At 49.2% G+C, this 21,422-nt stretch overlaps 1 protein-coding gene across 1 annotated transcript in view; it reads right to left on the reverse strand.

Annotated features, from left to right (window-relative positions):
* Positions 1-21,422, reverse strand: part of LOC147122101 (E3 ubiquitin-protein ligase RNF170-like) — a 92,131-nt gene that overhangs the window by 22,834 nt on the left and 47,875 nt on the right. The window contains exon 3 of the mRNA XM_085978209.1: positions 15,694-15,784. Coding sequence (XP_085834335.1) covers positions 15,694-15,784 — 91 coding nt within the window. The remainder of the gene's footprint in view (positions 1-15,693; positions 15,785-21,422) is intronic.

The following is a 21,422-nucleotide window of genomic DNA, read 5'->3' on the forward strand; positions in this document are numbered from 1 at the left end:
CTACCAGTGGATGTAGTACACAGAAGGGACACAAGAGGGCGCACAGAGTTCAGGACTATGACGCCATACAATTGCAGACGGTGCGGCAATAGACACGTGGCAAGACAGTGTCCGGCTTAGGGGAAGAACTGCGCAAAATGTAAAGGCAGGAATCACTTTGCTAAAATGTGCTTTTGGGAAGAGAAAACCGAAGGTAAAAAGACAGTGCATGCTATTGAGACTGAAGACATGGAATCGGAGACTTTGTATGTTGGAATGGTGCAAAATGACTGAAAACAGGGTAAAGATATGGAAAAGGAAGTACATTCCGTAGGACTAAAGACTGAAGTTTGGATAGCCCACTTGCTGGTAAATGGCACCATTGTTCCCTTCAAGCTAGATACAGGTGCTAAGGCAAACCTCATAAGCTGGAGTGATGCACGGAATCTCAAAGTGAGACTGAATACTGAACAAGACAGTGGCTTTGAAGGCATACAATGGACAAAGTATTGAAACAAAAGGAACGTGTAGGCTGAATGTTAAGGTAAAAAATTGCATTCATCCATTGACGTTTGTTATAGTGCCTGAAGGACATGAGTCACTGTTGGGGAATAAGGCATGTGTGGATTTGGGCTTGGTAAAATGAGTCTATACTATTAATGAACTGAACTGTGTGCAGAGTGCCCCCCAAGACAGTACAAATATAAAGCATGATGCTATAACACACAAGTACGCAGATGTATTTCAGGGTTTCGGAGCACTGCCCTTTACATACTCCATCAAACTGAGAGATGACGCACAACCTGTGATTCACACACCCAGGAGAGTTCCGGTGGCCCTCCGTGAGAAACTGCAGAAAGAGCTAGACCGCATGGAGGGACTAGGTGTCATAAAGACGACTGAGGAACCGACTGACTGGGTAAATTCCATGGTTTGCGTCAATTCAAAAAAGACTGATAAATTGCGTGTCTGCATGGATCCCAAGGACCTTAACGCTAATATAAAAAGAGAGCACTATCAAATCCCAAAGAGAGAGGAAATAGTCAGCGAAATGACAGGAGCAAAATTCTTCTCCAAGATGGATGCCTCGCATGGATTCTGGCAGCTGAAACTTGATGAAGAGAGTACTAAGCTGTGCACCTTTAACACCCCGTTTGGTCGATACTCTTACCAGCACCTGCCTTTCGGCATTAGCTCCACCCCAGAAATCTTCCACAGAGCAATGGAGCAAATCATTGAGGGCCTGGATGGTGTGCGGGTGTACGTGGATGATCTGGTAGTATGGGGCTCCACTCAGGGAGAGCACGACACCAGACTGGAAAAAACACTTCAGAGGATACGGCAGTATGGACTCAAACTATATAAAGACAAATGTCAGTTCAGCGTCAATGAAATCACATTCCTCGGGGACAAGATTTCTGCAGAAGGGATTCAACCAGACAAGTCAAAGGTGAAGGCCATACATGACATGGAAAAACCAAAGGACAAGAAAGGGGTTCAGCGGGCCCTTGGCATGGTTAATTACCTAGGGAAATTCATTCCAAATCTGGCAGTGAAAACCGCTCACTTGAGAAAACTGCTGCACCAAGAGACAGAGTTCCAATGGGGACATGAACATGAGAATGAATGGAAGGGGCTGCTACACATTCTAGCAAGTGAACCACTACTGAAGTTCTTCTGCCCTGAAAAGAGGACAAAAGTGTCCACAGATGCCTCTAAGGATGGATTAGGGGCTGTCCTTCTACAGGAAGATGAAGGAGAATGGCGACCAGTGGCATATGTGTCACGCTCCATGACGGCTACAGAGTGCCGGGGCTTGGCATTTGGGTGTGAAAAATTTCATACCTACATCTGTGGACTTCCCAAGGTTATCCTAGAAACTGACCATAAGCCACTGCTAGGGATCGCAAAAAAGAATCTGTGTGACATGTCATCACGGATACAGCGCCTAATGATGAGACTACAATGTTATGATTTTGAGCTTACATATGTGCCAGGGACACAAATGTTCATTGCAGATACACTATCCAGGGCTGCGCCTCGTGCCACACAAAACAGTGAAACAGAAGAGGATGTGGCCCTTCATGTGGATATGGTCTATGCAGCATTGCCCGCCTCACAGGAACAACTATCAAAGATAGCCACAGAGACATCAAAGGACCCTGTTCTGTGGAAAGTGATGAGAAATCTTCAAGAGGGTTGGAAGAAAGGGTCATGTAAACAATATCATCACATTCAGTCTGAGCTTTCTGTGGTCAATGGACTACTGCTTAAGTGTGACAGGATCGTAGTGCCCATCTCTATGCGACGAGAAATGCTTAACAGGATACATGAAGGGCACCTGGGTGTGGAAAAGTCAAAAACTCTACTGGCCAAACATGAACTCTGATATTGACCAGATGATCAGTGAGTGTGCTACATGTCAGGAGTATCACTACAAGCAAACAAAAGAGCCCCTCATTACCACAGAGCTCCCATCACAACCTTGGGAAAAGGTAGGAACTGATATTTTTCACTACGAAGGAAAAGACTATTTGTTAGTTATTGATTATTACTCTAATTATCCTGAGATTGCTCTCCTATCCAGCACCATGTCAAGAGCTGTGATAACTCACCTGAAGTCAATCTTTTCCAGGCAGGGCATCCCTCTAACTCTGGTCTCTGATAATGGCTCTCCCTATGCCAGTCATGAGTTTCAGTCGTTTGCTAGAGAGTATGAGTTTAAGCATGTAACCTCCAGCCCGCTCTACCCTCAAGCCAATGGAAAAGTGGAGAAGGGGGTACAGATTGTGAAAAGACTATTAAAGAAAGCAGCACACAGCAACACTGACCCATATCTGGCCATGATGTCGTACAGGGCGGCCCCGCTGGAAAGTGGCAAGTCTCCAGCTGAGCTATTACTGGGTCGCAAAATCCGTACTCGACTTCCCAGGCATGTCACACCTGATCACAGAGATTAGGTATGGGCAGACAAGGCCCGGAAACTTCAGCGGAAACAAAAAACGCTCCATGACCGCACAGCCACTGCACTAGTGCCTCTACAGGAGAAGGATGTAGTTCGCATTGAAGGGTCTGGGTCATGGAATCAAAGAGCCAACGTTCTACAACAGGTCGCCCCCAGGTCATACAGTGTCATGACAGAAAATGGCAATGTGTATCGCAGAAACAGGAGGCACCTACTGAAAACCACCGAGACCTATCAGCCGCAGGAGGACAGAGAGGATGAGCTGATGATGGAAATCCGACAGAATGACGAGGAGGCGAGGGCAATGCCACAAAGTGATGAAGTACACAGGGGTGACAATGAGACAAGGGATCCGTGTGGTACAGACATGAACTTAATGGACACAACTGGGTTGGCCCAGCAAATACCCGCTCAGCTACGCAGGTCACAGGGCACCAGAAAGCCTGTCGTTAGACTCGACCTGTAGACAAGGGAAAGACTGTAAACAGCTAATGGACTTCTGGGTGTGGGTAGTGTTTATACGTACCGGCAGTTATTGCAAGGAGTAGTTACACTGACTGTTTTTATATGTTGGTAATATGTGTTCTATGTGTTATGTTATGTTATGGTGTTTACTGTTTATGTTATCGTTGAGGGGGAAAGATGTACAGATAACTGTAGCTGTAGTAAAGACAGCTGCTTGACAGTAGCTGTAGTAAAGACAGCTGCTTGACGGCAGTCGTATAAATAGGAAGCCATCTTGGCCATGTGGCAGGACTACATGAGCTGGCACTGACTCAAGACCAATAAAGAGTACTCAACGATATCTACTCGTAAGCCTCTTAATACTAAGATATAAGATAACATTACAATGAGCACTGATACAAGGCACATACTTCCATCAATTGAGTTGCAATTGAGAGAATTACAAGTCTTAAAGGGGCTCTTTCACTGCCTTGATAAATCAGGAGAGGGTCTGCAATATGCTACAAGTGTGTATCCTGTATAGTGGTAATTTACTGTGTCCTTCGCAGTCCAAAAATACCTTGACACTTGGAGATTCCTGAGGATTTGGTGCTAGCTGCTTTGGAGGCAGAGGAGCATGGATGGGAGCATCAGGAGGGTCAACATTTGGAGAATTCTTCAGTAACAAGGAAGTCATATTAGAAGGTTGTTGTGTATGTACCTTTTAGAGAATAACTGGTCTCAGACTGCAGTACCGGCAGTGACCACCCCTGTATAAAAGGCGCTAGAGAGCTCTCTGTTGGTTAGTTTCGTTTATGCCTTTCACCAGTAAAGACTTGTTTGTTTCTCTCCTGCTAGTCCGTGTCTCAATCATTCACGGACTTAACACTGGCGACGAGTTAGAAACGAACTCACCTGCAACTCAGCAGCAGCTCCGACGACGTGTTGAAGGTCGGAGCCAGAAAAAAAAAAAAAATAGGCCATTGAAACTCGAGAAACGGGCGTCGACTGTCAATCATCGATTTCAAAACTTGCAGGAGAAACTGTCCAGAGCCAGGCTGGGTTCCTCGGTCCGTGGTTTCCCAGCTAATCAGGCTGGTGGCAGGTAGTGCTCTGATCCTTCCTGGGCTGCAACGGGGCCGGGCAGCGAGTCGGGAAGCAAGGAGAGAGAGAGAGGGTGGAGCATACAGGGCGCGGCCGGTGTTTCGAAGCTGGGCAGCGTTCAGACCTCAGAAGAGGGAGGGAAGTGTTCCAGAGGGTCCGCTCCACGACGGGAAAATAATAAAAGAAAAAGAATACGCGCAAGAAACCATGGAAAGCAGCGCTAACAACAGCGGGGAAGAAGGAAAAGCGCGGGAGGCACCATTTTGTTAAATCGGAGAAGAAGGCAAAGTGCGGGAGGCGCCATTTTAGATTTGCAAGATGCCGAAGACTGGCTGTATCACTGCTTTTGATAATACATTAGAGGACTGGACCACGTATGTGGAAAGAGTCGAGGTATATTTCGAGGCAAATGAAATAGCGGAGGGGAAAAAGGCATCAATATTGCTAAACGTAATGGGCGCTAGAACGTACGGCCTATTGCGGGATCTGGATTACTCCAGCCAAACCGAAGGCGAAGAGTTTTAACGAAATTGTTGCTGTTCAACAGGAGCACTTAAACGCTGCACTGCTGTTGATAGCAGAAAGATTTAAATTCCACAGGAGAACTCAGCACAAAGATGAGAGCAATGCTGAGTATCTTACGGAACTACGCAAGCTATCAAAGCACTGCCAGTTCGGAGCAGGATTGGCAGATACCCTACGGGACAAATTTGTCTGTGGACTCCTGAGTGAAGGAACACAGAAGAAGTTACTCGCAGAAAAAGAGCTGACGCTAGATAAGGCTTTCAGCGTGGCAGTATCGTATGAAGCAGCAGCCAGGGGAGCTGCAGAAATTCAACAAAAACCACAGGAATACGGCACCCACGAAATGACACGGGGATTTGCAAAATGTTATCACTGCGGCAGAACTAACCATGACCAGAAGGACTGCTGGTCCAAAGACAAAATATGCAGACAATGCGGGAAGATTGGACACATTGCACGAGTTTGTAGGTCTGGGAAGAAGACCAGCGACAACAAAAAGGCTACTAAGGAACCGTACAAGAAAGTACAAAAGATGACGGACAGTAGTTCCGAAGACCAGATGAGCGATAGTGAATCAGAGAACAGGAGATTAAGCTGTCTCAAACTTCACAATGTAATCACAAAAGAGGATCACCGAACCATTTGGGTCACCCTCACGATAGCAGGGTCCCAAGTTAAAATGGAATTGGATACAGGATCAGCGCTAACGGTCATGAATCGACGAGACTATGAGCGGCTATTTTCACACATACCCTTGAGAGAGACATCCATCGTCTTGACGACATATACGGGGCAAAAAGTATACCCCAGAGGAAAAATAAGGGTGCCTGTCGAATACAATGGCAAGAAAATACGGAAATTGTATCTCTACATACTGCCAAATGGTGGACCACCGTTATTGGGACGGGAATGGATCAGGAAGATAAACTTAGATTGGCATTCCATTCATGCAATGACGGTGGACGGTAAAAAAGATGAAGACGTCACTCCTGGACGATTGTCAACAATCTTAGCTAACGCCAAAGAGGTATTTCAACAAGAACTGGGCATGCTTAAAGGCGTAACCGCCTCGTTAAAAATAGAAGAGAATGCAGTTCCCAAGTTTTTCAAAGCGAGACTGGTACCATATGCAATTCGTCAAGCCGTCGAGGCAGAGCTGGAGAAGGCGGGCGTGTTGTCTAAGGTCGACTGGAGCAAGTGGGCGACACCCATCGTTCCTGTCATGAAGAAAACGTTAAGCAATAAGTCCGGAGAGCCAAGGAAGATTTGCATCTGTGGGGATTTCAAGGTGACGGTGAACCCTGTCCTTCACACAGTACAATATCCTCTTCCAAGGATAGAAGACATCTTTGCCTCACTGTCTGGAGGGAAGCGTTTTACAAAAATTGACCTAGCACAAGCATATTTGCAGATGGAGGTTGAAGAGTCCTCTAGGAAGTATCTCACGATAAACACTCACAAAGGTCTTTACCAGTATCATCGATTGGTATTCGGAGTAGCATCGGCTCCGGCGATATGGCAAAGAACGATGGAACAAGTCCTGCAAGGGATTCCGGGGACTCAGTGTTACTTGGACGACATCCTTGTAACAGGTGAAGATGACAGTGAACACCTTAACAACCTAGAACAGGTGCTCACTAGACTACGGGAACATGGGCTGCGAGCCAACCGCCCCAAGTGCGAATTTTTTAAGAAACAGATATCGTATTGTGGCCACGTGATTGATGAAGAGGGGTTACATAAGTCCCCTGACAAAATTGAAGCAGTTGTTAAGGCCCCAGCGCCTGAAAATGTGTCGCAACTGAGGTCATTCCTCGGGTTGGTGAATTACTATCATAAGTTTTTGCCGAATTTGTCGACAATTCTGCATCCACTGAACGCCCTGCTACGAACGGGGGTAGCATGGAAATGGAGCGATGATTATAAACGTGCTTTTCAGAAGAGTAAGGACTTAATCACTTCAAAGGAAGTATTGGCTCACTACAACCCAGCACTGCCAATCAGGCTGGTGTGTGATGCGTCTCCCTACGGCATTGGGGCGGTACTGCCACATAAATTCCTTGATGGTTTGGAGAGGCCGATAGCTTTTGCGTCACGCTCGTTAACTTCTGCCGAGCGTAACTACGCCCAGATTGACAGAGAGGCCCTCAGCCTAGTGTGGGGGGTGAAGAAGTTCAATCACTATCTGCACGGTCAAAAATTTACTCTACTAACCGATCATCAACCTCTTGTCTCCATTTTCAACCCTCAGAAGGGCGTACCGATAATGACAGCGCAACGGCTGCAGAGGTGGTCCCTTTTCCTAGGGGCACACCAATATGACATCGAGTACAGGGGAACTAAACAGCATGGAAATGCTGATGGATTGTCACGTCTACCGTTGCCGACGGTGCAAGAAGACCTTGCAGTGGATCCAATGGAGTTATTCCACTCGACCACAGTCGAATGTCTCCCTGTGACGAATGCAAACATAGAAAAGGAAACACAGAATGACCCGACACTATCACGGGTCTATGATTTAACGGTGAAGGGATGGCCAGCACATGGCGAACCACTGCTGCCAGCATTTTCGCCGAGAAGAGAACAGCTGTCAGTGTGCAGAGGAACCTTGATGTGTGGATCCAGAGTAGTAATTCCACCTAAGCTGACGGATAGAGTGCTCAATGAGCTTCATGAGGGTCATCTGGGTGGGGTAAAAATGAAGAGCTTAGCCAGAGCGTTTGTGTGGTGGCCGGGAATCGATAGAGAAATCGAAGAGATGACCAAGAGCTGTGCAGGATGCCAGAAGGTCCAAAACGCCCCACCACAAGCTCCTCTGCATCCATGGGAGTGGCCCTCATCTCCATGGCAAAGGGTGTACATTGATTTTGCTGGTCCCTTCATGGACTCGATGTTTTTAATTGCGGTGGATGCACATTCAAAGTGGCCAGAGGTAATAAAAATGTCCTCAACCACCACGGAAAAAACTATCACAGTTTTACGAACCATATTCGCCAGGAATGGGCTGCCTGAACAGATTTGCTCTGACAATGGACCACAGTTTGTGTCTGAAGAGTTCCGGAGGTTCTTAAAGAACAATGGTGTTAAGCATTACACATCTGCCCCATATCATCCAGCCACTAATGGATTGGCCGAGAGGTTTGTCCAAACATTCAAGAAGGCTATCAAGGTAATGTGTAATGAAGATATACCCCTACAACACAAGGTGGACAACTTCTTGTTTGCCTACCGGAATGCGACACATGCGGTTACCAACCAAACTCCAGCCATGATGTTCTTTAATCGAAGACTACGATGTCGCTTGGATTTGGTTAAGCCAAACGTCCGAAGAGATGTGGAGAACAGGCAGTTTCAGAGTATGAATGAAAGGCCGACCAGGAGTTTTAAGATAGGTCAACCAGTTTTGGCCCGGGACTACCGCACTGAGAAATGGCAGCCAGGAACGATTTGTACACGACAAGGACCTCTCATGTATACCGTGGACGTTGGGGAGAGCATTGTAAGACGCCATGCTGACCAGATTCTAGAGTCACTGGAAAACGTCAACTCCACAGCACGATCTGATGCACCTGGTAATGAAATTGACGTTCCAATTGCAGCTACCGCAGAACCGGTAATATTGGAAGCAGATGAACCAAACAACGACATTGATTCCGACTCAACATTGCCAGAAGAACCTGATACTCCAAAGAGGTGTTATCCAGACAGAATCAGGAAGCCTCCTCAAAGACTGAACTTATAATTGCTTAAACTTAACCAATGTATCTAGCAACAGTAATTGTGATTGTAATTCGTTGTCATTAGTTGTTAAATGAATGTTATGTACTGTTTATCTAAAAGGGGAGGAATTGTTGTGTATGTACCTTTAAGAGAATAACTGGTCTCAGACTGCAGTACCGGCAGTGACCACCCCTGTATAAAAGGCGCTAGAGAGCTCTCTGTTGGTTAGTTTCGTTTATGCCTTTCACCAGTAAAGACTTGTTTGTTTCTCTCCTGCTAGTCCGTGTCTCAATCATTCACGGACTTAACAAAGGTGAGCAGTGTGCTGGTGCCCAAGAAAGAGAAGGGGGTGGCCTGTTTGCTACTTTGTCCACCTTTGTCAGGTCATTGAACTTGACTTGACACTGGTCTGCAATTCTGGAGGTAAGAGAGTCGACACTCACTGCCCCTGCCACCACCCTTCACATACTCTCAACGCAGCTTTCTGATGTTGCATCCCTTGAGCACCCTGCATTCGTTCTCTCTACACTCATTGAAGTTTTGGGCTCCTTTTACTATCCTTCCAATTGCCTGCTCCTCCGCTAGAAAACATTCTTTAAAAGTGACTTGAACTCTCAAATGAGCCATTTACAACCACTAACTGACATTACATTTAGTTCATCATTTACGTGCTGCTCCCCCAACCTGTTGCTGGTAGAAGTGAATGCTGATTTTTAAAGGCTGTGCTTGAAGGGCTGAATTGTAATGGGGAAGGTGGGTTGGGAGCAGGGGTCTCCAAAGCGGTCGGGAAACCCAGGAGAACGGGTTTCCCGCAGGTCCTGCCGAATTTAATGGCAGGGCCTGATTGCATGGGAAACCTCTGTTTTCCATCCGCAGCCAACCAGATGGAGAGGTGGGCTGGCTGCGGGCGGGTCGGCCTGCAGCACTGGGCCACAGAGAGGAGGGAGGGAAGTATCGCGTGGGGGGCAAGATGGCCAGAGGAGCACGGGTTGGGCCGGGACTGTAAAGTCTGTGGGTTGTTGAGTTAATTAATACACAGACTACCAGAGTAACTTAAAACAGGACTTTACTATTCGAAGGTCAGGGCGAATCTGCCCAATAAATCCTGACACAACACTTATATACTGGTGTGGTCACCGTCGGTATTACAGTATACAGAAGCCAAACAAAGTAGTGCCACACCTAAAATAGTTCTCTTAAAGGTGAACGGTTACATACAATAGTTCTCTTAAAGGTAGACGGGTACATACACTACAATCCTCCCTTTTTAGCTTACAACATACTTATTCCCCATTAAACATAACATATAATCAACTTCATGTAAAACAATTCACAGATATAGTCTCTGCGGGAAACAGTTCACAGATTCAGTCTCTGCGGGAACAGTTCACAGATTCAGTCTCTGGTCTTGACTCGGTCCGAACAACATCTCTGTGGTGTAGCCGGTTCACATTTCTAGCGTGACTCATCCAATAGTCTTTCCCTTGGCTTAACAGCTTGAACTTCCGTCCTGCTGAACCAGCAGTGCTGACTTTTACAAACAGCTGGACTGCCTTGGTAATTTTTCCTACTTTCCAACTGATTTGGCCCCCTTCGTAGGGCCCACGTGCATGATCTGAAAGAAGTGATAATGATTTAGATGGTTATCGTCTTCTGCTTCGTCTTTTTCTTTTCTGCTTCTTGGAGACTCTCGGGGCTCCCTTATCCGCTGCCAGCTGTAGCGCCACCATCTCCCTATGTTCCTTAGACTTTAAGTGCTTCATCCTGATTTCTGCACTTTGGGAGTTTTCATCACAAGCTGGGCAGACCAAGTCATCGTAATATTCCGTGTCACTCAACAGGTCATGGTAATATTCGGTGTCGTCCTGAGCTAGTCTAGCGAGAGGGCCTGCTACTTCTTCCTTACCCAACTGGACGTTAGCCGACTGTTGTTCCCTCCCTAGACATCTTTCCTGAAGAGACTTCTTCATGCGTTCATATTCATCCCGCTCTTCCTGGGTTTCCTGCCAATCCTTCACTAATGACCTCATTTGTGATTCCAATACTTCCCCTTCCATCGGGGATTGATTGATCGGGCTATTCAATCCTTCTACTGGAGCAGCTGTTTCAACATTCTGTAGTTCACATTGACGTGATTCAGCATACTTTCGGCAGCCCCGTAAAATCTGTGTTGCAACCTCAACTATTCCCCAAACTTTTGAGAGCTCCGAACCCCTTCCCTTTGAAGATTGAAGCTCGTGTTCAAATGGTTCCCATTGCAGAGTCTTGTCTCTCAGCATATGAAGGAGTTGGCTGACTGTTAACTCTTCCACGGGGACCCTGTGGATCAGAGTCTTCTCCATTTCATCCACCTTTTCCTCCAATGCTTTCACCTTTTTTTCCTCTTGTACTTTGGCTTTAAGCGCTCGGAGAAGTTACGCCTTGATGCTCTCTAGCTCATGTTCAGGGGCCATTCTTACAGTCTCTGTGTTTCTTACAGTTGCCTTTTCTTTCACTGAAAGAATTCCCAGTTGAATCTGTTCTTCAAGTTGTTGAACCTCGGTCATTGCCGCCTCATATTTGTCTTGGGTTTCCTTCAATATTTTTATGAGTTCTTGGACATCTTGACTTTCATGTTCTGCCATGTCTTTCACCTCTAATTTCTCATCTATGGATGGAACTTCTACCGATGAGTCTGTCTTGGCCTTGAGCTCATCAAGAATTTCCTGCAGCCTTTGGACTTCTTGCTCATGTTCAACCTTTAGTTGCTCATAAGCTTCCACTGAAACTAGCTTTTCGGAGGTTGCCGAGTTAACCCCCTCCAGGATTGTAGCCTGGGCCTGTTCATACTGTTCCTTCAACTTCTCAAACTCTGCTTGTAAGGAGTCGTAGAGAAGAACTGGAATAAAATCCTGGCTTCCTGAAGATTCCTCTTCATTTGCTTCTTTCTGCAAATATTCTAACTCCTGAACATCATAAGGGAGATGTGATCGGTGATTGGTCACGATGGCTCTATGGTCGCTCTCTGCTTGAGCTAGCTGCTTCTGTTGTCTTTCCAGATTCTCCCATTCGGTGTCATAGAACTTTTTCATTGTTTTCATCTCTTGTACGAGACGGTAACTCAATTGTTCTAATTGTTGTCGTAATTTGAAATAAAGTTGAGTCCGAGCTCGGTGTTCTTCCATCATGGATATGTCCTTAAACTGAACAGACTCAGAATTCTCTGTCAAACTATGTTGTTGTTGTTCGGTGGAGATCTGTTCTGAAACTTTGTTCTTCTCTGGAGCATAAGCCTTTCTGCATGCCTTCGTTTTTCCAACCTTAGTCGGCAAGTCCATTTTAGCCTTGTCTTTCACATTTGGGTTGGTCTTATCGTCATCCGATTCAGAATCTGAGCTGATTGTCTGCACCGAGTCCTCACTCGTTATGGCTTTTAGATAGTGCCATTCCATGTCTATTTTCTTGATCCACTCCCATCCTAGAAGTGGTGGTCCTCCCTCAGGTAGTACGTATAAGTTCATTCTTGGGTGTTCTTTACCCCTATCTCTCACCTTGACTCTTATCTTTCCCATGGGGTATACTTTATGCCCCGTGTATGTCTGCAATACGAACTTGGTATCTCTTAAGGGTATATGTGGGAATAGCCGGTGGTAATCCCTTCGATTTATGACTGATAGAGCTGATCCAGTGTCCAACTCCATTTTCACTTGGACTCCAGCTATTTTTAGCATGACCCAGATAGTTTGTAGGTCAGCTTCCTTACTCACATTGTGAATTCTCAGACTACCCAGCTCCTGGCCGTTTGGGTCTGAGTCCGAATTCTGTTCGTCTGAACTCTTCTCAGCCACCTTGTGTACCTTGTTGTACTTTTCCTGTGATGGCTTCCTTTGGTTGTTGGTCTTCTTCCCTGACCGGCATACCTTAGCTGTGTGACCCAGTTTGCCACATTTCCTACATTCCTGGTTCTTAAACCAGCATTGGTTCTGGTCGTGTGTTGTCTTCCCACAACGATAACATTTTGTTGTTGTCGAGGTAATTTGATCCATACTGAGTGCCGCTGTCTTTAGCTGCATTTCCGCAGTTCCCTTTGCTGCGGCTTCGTGCGAGGCTGCAATAAGGACAGCCCTGTCAAGTGTAAGGTCGTTCTCTTCGAGTAGTCGCTTTTGCGTTCCTTCCTTTGCCAATCCGCACACGAACTTGTCTCGCAATGCCTCTGTCAGATTCCCTCCAAACTGGCAGTATTTCGCTAGTCTACGCAGTTCGACCAAGTATTCTGCGTTGCTTTCGTCTTTCCGTTGCGTTCTCGCATAGAATTTGAATCGTTCTGCCAACATCAACGGTGTGGGGTTCAAGTGATCCTTCAGAACAGCCACAATATCATCGAAAGTCTGATCCACCGGTTTAGCTGGTGATAGTAGATGCTTCAAGAGCCCGTATGTCTTCGCGCCCATCGAGTTTAGCAAGGTTATAGCTTTGTCATCTTCTTCTATTTTATTGGCCTCACAATAGATCTCAATGCGTTCCACATACGTGGCCCAGTCTTCTACCTCGGAATTAAAATCGTTGATGTTACCACGCTTAGGCATCTTCCTCTCTTCCTGATAACACAACGAATTATTTCTTTAAATTTTCTTTTATTTTTTTTTTCCAAGATGGCAGTTCCCGCGAAAATGGCGGTTTCCCGCGCTTATCTTCTCTCCCCGCCCGCTTCAATGGCGGTTTCCCGCTTCTGTCTTCTTCCCCGCCTAATGGCGGCTTCCCGCGTTTCTTCCCTAGCGGGAGGGGTACACTTTCCCCACGGGCGACGGCCGCTGGCTTTCAGGTTCACAGCCTGCGCGTCGGCTTCAGTGCTTTCCCTTTTCTCGGCAGGGCAACCGGCGCTGGGTACACCCCGTTGACGGCGAACAGTTTCAGCCGCTGGGCTGGCTCTCGCTCAGTTCCCCTTGCTCGGGCTCTGTCTCTCTCCCGCTCGCTCGGCTCTACCGGCGCTGGGTACACCCCGTTGACGGAGAACAGTTTCAGCCGCTGGACTGGCTCTCGCTCAGTCTCCCTTGCTCGGGCTCTGTCTCTCTCCCGCTCGCTCGGCTCTACCGGCGCTGGGTACACCCCGTTGACGGAGAACAGTTTCAGCCGCTGGACTGGCTCTCGCTCAGTCTCCCTTGCTCGGGCTCTGTCTCTCTCCCGCTCGCTCGGCTCTACTGGCGCTGGGTACACCCCGTTGATGGAGAACAGTTTAAGCCGCTGGACTGGCTCTCGCTCAGTCTCCCTTGGTTGGCTCTGCCTCTCCCGCTCGCTCGGCTCCCAATCGCGCCTCCCAGCCCTCTCGCAGTCCGGTGCTTCCCTCCCCAGCTGCGGCTGAGTTTATCTCTCCCGCGCCTACGTTCCCGGTCGCAGCGCTTCGTGGCTTCGGTCGCTGCCCGGCCTTTTTCGCCGGTCACGGTCTAGCTGTCTCACGACGCCGTTGCGTCCCCCAGCCTGTCTGTACCGCGGCTTCCTTGCTCCACGCTGCCCCAGTCTCAGCGCCTCTGGACCCGACTTCTGTCCGGCTCCTTTCCCCCTCGACCGTGGTCGAGTGCACCGCCCTTATCCTCCGGTTATTCTTTTTACTTTCCCTTACTCACAGTCACCGTGGCCGCCTTGCTTCTCGTGCTGATCGGCTCACTCCTCACCGTGGCAGAAGGGACAGTCAGTGCCTGTTGCTGATGGAAGTCTTTGTCTCTAAATTCTTCCTCCTTTCTAGTTCTGCAGCCTCGAGTTTTTTCCCAGCAGAACGACGAGGGCGGTTGCCTCTTCTCGACGCTTGTTAACTGCTTCGGAAGTATTGTTGCCGCAGGGTACGATCGGACTCGTCGCCACTGTAAAGTCTGTGGTTTGTTTAGTTAATTAATACACAGACTACCAGAGTATCTTAAAACAGGACTTTACTATTCGAAGGTCAGGGCGAATCTGCCCAATAAATCCTGACACAACACTTATATACTGGTGTGGTCACCGTCGGTATTACAGTATACAGAAGCCAAACAAAGTAGTGCCACACCTAAAATAGTTCTCTTAAAGGTGAACGGTTACATACAATAGTTCTCTTAAAGGTAGACGGGTACATACACTACAGGGACCAGCAAGGGGGGGGGTTGTCGCTGAGGATCGGGGCCAGGGCCAGTACTGTGTGGGGTGGGTCGGGTGAAGATCAGGAACTGGGACCAGTACAGGGGTGGGGGGTCAGACAACGATCGGGGGCCAGAGGAGCAGATCGGGGGCTGGAGGAGCATGGGGGGATCAGAGGTCAGGGCGGGGGGGAATCGGAGGCCGGGGGTGGTGGAAATGGAAGCCTGGCGAGGGGGATTGGAGGCCTCGTGGGGGTCTCCGATTGCAGGGGGGGGTGGGTTAGGCAGGGATGCTGGATTCAGGAGATAAGTGGAAAGGCACATACCTCCTGGATCTAGCAGTCCTCGCCTTGCATCAGCTGACGGGTTTCACGAGGCCTGCAAAACCCGACCAGCTAAAGTTAAATTCAAAATGGAGGTTAAAGCAGAGGCCTCTAGCCTCATTATAATATTTAAATAGACGACCCGCCTCCTGGGAGCGTGTTGGCTGCCTGCTCCCCGTCCCGCCTCCGTTAAAACCGGAAGTGGGCGGTTTGGAGGCGGGTTCTGGTTGGGATTAAGATATTTATCACTCTAGCTTCCCACACCACCACAGCCCACCCATTCTCTTAGGTTAAGATTCCCCCCGAAGTGTCCTGCTGTGGGGTCCCCACTGGACTGGACCAGAGGAAGCTCGTACTTGATCTATAGCCTTTCTTCAGAGCAACTGGTCGCATGAAAATGGGATCCACTTGTTTAACTCATGTAATGTGGGAAACTGATGTAAGCTGTTCCTCTTGAAACACTGGTAATCAGCGTCATAAAGTAAAGATTGAGTTCAGTGTACTTTGTGATTAGATAAACCTCAATGTGAGGAAATAAGAATGCACTCACTGAGTAATTCTTGTGATAGTTGTCCCTTGGCTGGCCCAAGCATTGATTGTTCAGACCTTTTGCCTTTCTGTTGTCCTTGGTTTGGTCGAATCTGAAGGACAAAAATGAAATAAGGTCAGCAACGTATGGAGTATGCTTACTGATTCAACCAAAGCTTTTACTGATAACTGCAGTGTTATTTCAAATTTGGAATTAAACCTTCAAGACTTATTTTCTTTAATTTCTCAAATTAAAACTAGCATTTAAAATGAAACCAAGATTTTCCTGTCCAAAATGAGGTACGACTAGCCCAAGTTCACGCACCCTCCTTCCCTCCCCCCTCCAGTCCAGGTAGAAATATCATCTCGGTGGGGCAGATACGGCAAACAATTGATACGGTGAGTTGAATTAATAATTCATCAATAACATGAGATTACACCACTATTTCTGCTTCTCTGCATTAAGAATATACCACTTTACTGGGTTTCGTGGCTCTGAAGTTAGGGTGGACAAGCAGGAGAACATGTATGGAAATTTAACCTCTGTATATTTAACTGGACCCAGTAAAATGGCTTTTCATAGGGTTTCGGCAGTACAAAGGGCGTTCTTACATATTGCTCTGATCTCAGGAAGTGGTCTTTCCCAGCAGTTTGAAAGTAGTGACCAAACATTAAAAAGATAGTGACAATATTTACAAACATTGACTTCTGCTGTTTAATTTTCATTCTCAATCTATACTGAGATTTTGTAATCATTCGTTGAAACTTTGCATAAATCTAAATTTTGAGAAGAATTACAGTGTTCATAAGTATTCAAATGTAAGAAGTCACACAACACCAGGTTATAGTCCAACAGTTTTATTTGATATCACAAGCTTTCGGAGCGCTGCTCCTTCGCCAGGTGAAGTCTGACGAAGGAGCAGCACTCTGAAAGCTTGTGATTTCAAATAAAACTGTTGGACTATAACCTGGTGTTGTGTGACTTCTTACATTTGTCTACCCCAGTCCAACACCGGCATCTCCACACCATAAGTATTCAGTTGTTGGGGTTTTTTGAGACTGTAGTCTTTACATGATTCCAGGTGTCAACCATAGCTCAGTGGTAGTATTCTCGCCTCTGAGTTAGCAGGTTGTAAGTTGAAGCTCCGCTCCAGAAACTTGAGCACAAACTCTAGGCTGACACTCCAGTGAAGCACTGAGGGAGTGCTGCACTCTCGGAGTAGCTGTTCCTCTGATGAGATGTTAAACTGAGGCGCCATCTGCTCTCTCAGATTGATGTAAAAGATCCCGTGGCACTATTTTGAAGAAGAGCAAGCGTGCACCCCCGTGTCTCTAGAGTCTGCGGTGTGAACCCTCGTGTCCCTGGAGTCTGCAGTGTGAACCCTCGTGTCCCTGGAGTCTGCAGTGTGAACCCTCGTGTCCCTGCAGTCTGCAGTGTGAACCCTCATGTCCCTGGAGTCTGCAGTGTGAACCCTCATGTCCCTGCAGTCTGCAGTGTGAACCCTCGTGTCCCTGCAGTCTGCAGTGTGAACCCGTGTGTCCCTGGAGTCTGCAGTGTGAACCCTCGTGTCCCTGGAGTCTGCAGTGTGAACCCTCGTGTCCCTGGAGTCTGCAGTGTGAACCCGTGTGTCCCTGGAGTCTGCAGTGTGAACCCGTGTGTCCCTGGAGTCTGCAGTGTGAACCCTCGTGTCCCTGGAGTCTGCAGTGTGAACCCTCGTGTCCCTGGAGTCTGCAGCGTGAACCCTCGTGTCCCTGGAGTCTGCAGTGTGAACCCTCGTGTCCCTGGGGTCTGCAGTGTGAACCCTCGTGTCCCTGGAGTCTGCAGTGTGAACCCTCGTGTCCCTGGAGTCTGCAGCGTGAACCCTCGTGTCCCTGGAGTCTGCAGTGTGAACCCTCGTGTCCCTGGAGTCTGCAGTGTGAACCCTCGTGTCCCTGGAGTCTGCAGTGTGAACCCTCGTGTCCCTGGAGTCTGCAGTGTGAACCCTCGTGTCCCTGGAGTCTGCAGTGTGAACCCTCGTGTCTCTGGAGTCTGCAGTGTGAACCCTCGTGTCCCTGGAGTCTGCAGTGTGAACCCTCGTGTCCCTGGAGTCTGCAGTGTGAACCCTCGTGTCTCTGGAGTCTGCAGTGTGAACCCTCGTGTCCCTGGAGTCTGCAGTGTGAACCCTCGTGTCCCTGGAGTCTGCAGTGTGAACCCTCGTGTCCCTGGAGTCTGCAGTGTGAACCCTCGTGTCCCTGGGGTCTGCAGTGTGAACCCTCGTGTCCCTGGAGTCTGCAGTGTGAACCCTCGTGTCTCTGGAGTCTGCAGTGTGAACCCTCGTGTCCCTGGAGTCTGCAGTGTGAACCCTCGTGTCCCTGGAGTCTGCAGTGTGAACCCTCGTGTCCCTGGAGTCTGCAGTGTGAACCCTCGTGTCCCTGGAGTCTGCAGTGTGAACCCTCGTGTCCCTGGAGTCTGCAGTGTGAACCCTCCTGTCCCTGCAGTCTGCAGTGTGAACCCTCGTGTCCCTGGAGTCTGCAGTGTGAACCCTCGTGTCCCTGGAGTCTGCAGTGTGAACCCTCGTGTCCCTGCAGTCTGCAGTGTGAACCCTCGTGTCCCTGGAGTCTGCAGTGTGAACCCTCGTGTCTCTGGAGTCTGCAGTGTGAACCCTCGTGTCCCTGGAGTCTGCAGTGTGAACCCTCATGTCCCTGCAGTCTGCAGTGTGAACCCTCGTGTCCCTGGAGACTGCAGCGTGAACCCGTGTGTCCCTGGGGTCTGCAGTGTGAACCCTCGTGTCCCTGGAGTCTGCAGTGTGAACCCTCGTGTCCCTGGAGTCTGCAGTGTGAACCCTCGTGTCTCTGGAGTCTGCAGTGTGAACCCTCGTTGATGTGCCTCAATAATTCCGAGACTCGAAGTTAGCAGAACAAAAACAAGGCTTTTATTAACTTAGAAAGTAACACGTAAGAGAGAGAGATGTCTTCCTTCTGGAGACTGAGGCCAGACTGAAGCTAGCTTACAAATGGGGCCAGGTATGGGCGGAGCTCTACACACAGCACATTCCAGCACATTCCAGTATACAATACAGCACATTCCAGTACACAATACAATGAGGTCTGGGGGAAGGGAAATGACACTGAAACCGATCTCAGTCACAGGCAGTGGTGAATGGAATATTTCATCACATTCACCCCTTCTATAGATTTAGTCTGTTCGGGGGTTTGATAGTCCTCTGCGACCGACGTGGCTGTTGCGGTGCCGCGGGTGTCGGCTGGGTGTCCCCGGTAGCCTCCTGGGTCTCTGCCGGGGGTGCCGCCAGGGTTGTTGGAGGGGTAGTTGGTGGGGGTGCCGTTGGTCGGTGTTCTTCCAGGGGTGATGAAAGAGTAGTGGGTGGGTAAGAGTTGCTGTGATCGTCGATGCCGCTATTGCCGTGGTTGTTGTCGATGCCGGCTGGGGCGACGTCTTTTATGGACACGGTGTCCTCCCTTCCATCGGCGTGCCGGACATATGCGTATTGGGGGTTGGCGTGGAGTAGGTGTACTGGCTCCACGAGAGGGTCCGTCTTGTGGCCCCTCACATGCCTTCGCACGAGTACCGGACCTGGGGTGGAGAGCCATGACGGCATGGATACGCCTGAGGTGGATTTCCGGGGAAAGACAAACATTCGTTCATGAGGCGTGGTATTAGTGGCCGTACACAATAGCGACCGTATCGAATGGAGCACATCCGAGAGGACTTCCTGCCAGCGGGAGATAGGGAGGCCCTTGGTCCTTAGAGCTAGAGTGACTGCTTTCCATACTGTCCCGTTCTCTCGCTCCACTTGGCCGTTACCCCGGGGGTTGTAGCTGGTGGTACGGCTCGTGGCGATCCCCTTGGACAGCATGTACTGGCATAGCTCTTCACTCATGAAGGACGCCCCCCTATCCGTATGGGTGTAGCTCGGCATACCGAACAGGCAGAACAGGCTGTTGAGGCATTTAATGACCGTGGCGCTGGTCATGTCTGGGCAGGGGAAGGCGAATGGGAACCGGGAGTATTCGTCCACAATGTTCAGGAAGTAAACATTACGGACGGGAGGGGGCCCTTGAAATCTAAGCTGAGCCGCTCAAAGGGCCGTGTAGCTTTGATTAAGTGGGCTCTATCTGGGCGGTAGAACCGAGGCTTGCACTCAGCGCAAGTGCGGCAGTTCCTGGTCAGGGACCGAACTTCCTCAATCGAGTAGGGTAAGTTACGGGACTTTATGAAGTGGAACAGCCGCGTGACCCCTGGGTGGCAGAGGTCGTTGTGGAGGGTCTGTAGCCGATCCCCGGTGGCGCTGGCACACATCCCTCGTGAGAGGGCGTCAGGGGATTCGTTAAGGGCCCCTGGCCGGTAAATGATGTCGTACTCGAAGGTGGAGAGCTCGATCCGCCACCTAAGAATCTTATCATTTTTAATCTTCCCCCTCTGTTTATTATTGAACATAAACGCTACCGACCGCTGGTCGGTAAGTAGGGTGAAGCGTTTGCCGGCTAGGCAGTGGCGCCAGTGGCGCACTGCCTCCACGATGGCTTGGGCCTCCTTTTCCACGGAGGAGTGTCTGATCTCGGGCCCTTGGAGGGTCCTCGAGAAGAAAGCTACGGGCCGCCCCGCCTGGTTGAGGGTGGCCGCCAAGGCGAAGTCAGACGCATCACTTTCCACTTGAAATGGAGTGTTCTCGTCCACTGCCTGTAGCGTGGCCCGCTCAATATCCTGCTTAATGCTTTTGAAGGCGGCGTGGGCCTCAGCAGAGAGCGGGAAAGAGGATGCTTTCAAGAGGGGGCGGGCTTTGTCGGAGTAGTTGGGGACCCATTGGGAATAATAAGAAAATAACCCCAGGCACCTTTTCAGGGCTTTGGGAGTGTTGGGCAGTGGCAGCTCCCGTAGGGGGCGCAATCGGTCGGGGTCTGGCCCGATTTCCCCATTCTCCACCACGCTGCCTAGTATGCAGAGGCGTGTGGTGTTGTAAACGCACTTGTCCTCGTTGTAGGTGAGGTTGAGTTTTTGTGCGGTTTTCAGGAACCTCTCGAGGTTCGAGTCGTGATCCTGCTGGTTGTGACCGCAGATGGTGACGTTGTCGAGGTAGGGGAAGGTTGCCTGCAAGTGGTGGTCATCGACCATGCGGTCCATCTCCCTCTGGAAGACCGAGACCCCATTCGTCACCCCAAAGGGGACTCTGAGGAATTGGTAGAGGCGTCCGTTCGCCTCGAAGGCGGTGTACGGGCGGTCCTCTGGTCTGATAGGGTGCTGGTGGTACGCTGACTTGAGGTCGATGGTGGAGAACACCCGGTATTGGGCGATTTGGTTCACCATTTCTGATATGCGGGGTAGCGGGTAGGCGTCTAGTAGGGTGTACCTGTTGATCGTTTGACTATAGTCGATCACCATCCGTTTCTTCTCGCTACCCCTTACCACTACCACTTGGGCGCGCCACGAGCTGTTGCTGCGTTCAATAATGCGCTCTTTCAGGAGCCTGTCTACCTCGGTCGCGATAAACTGCCTGTCCTCCCAGCTGTACCTCCTGCTTTTGGTTGCTATTGGCCGGCAGTTAGGGGTAAGGTTTGCGAATAGCGAAGGCGGCTTTACCTTCAGGGTAGCCAGACCGCACACTGTGAGGGGCGGCTGGGACCCACCGTACTTGAGCGTGATGCTTTGGTGGTTGCACTGGAAATCCAGGCCCAAGATCACGCTCGCACATAGGTTCTTCATGATTAATACTTTAAAATTATCATATACAGTTCCGTTAACGCACAATTGTACCG

The sequence above is a fragment of the Somniosus microcephalus genome, chromosome 3 (assembly GCF_052327205.1).
Source record: "Somniosus microcephalus isolate GS21.2 chromosome 3, FLI_Smic_1.0, whole genome shotgun sequence".
Taxonomy (NCBI): domain Eukaryota; kingdom Metazoa; phylum Chordata; class Chondrichthyes; order Squaliformes; family Somniosidae; genus Somniosus; species Somniosus microcephalus.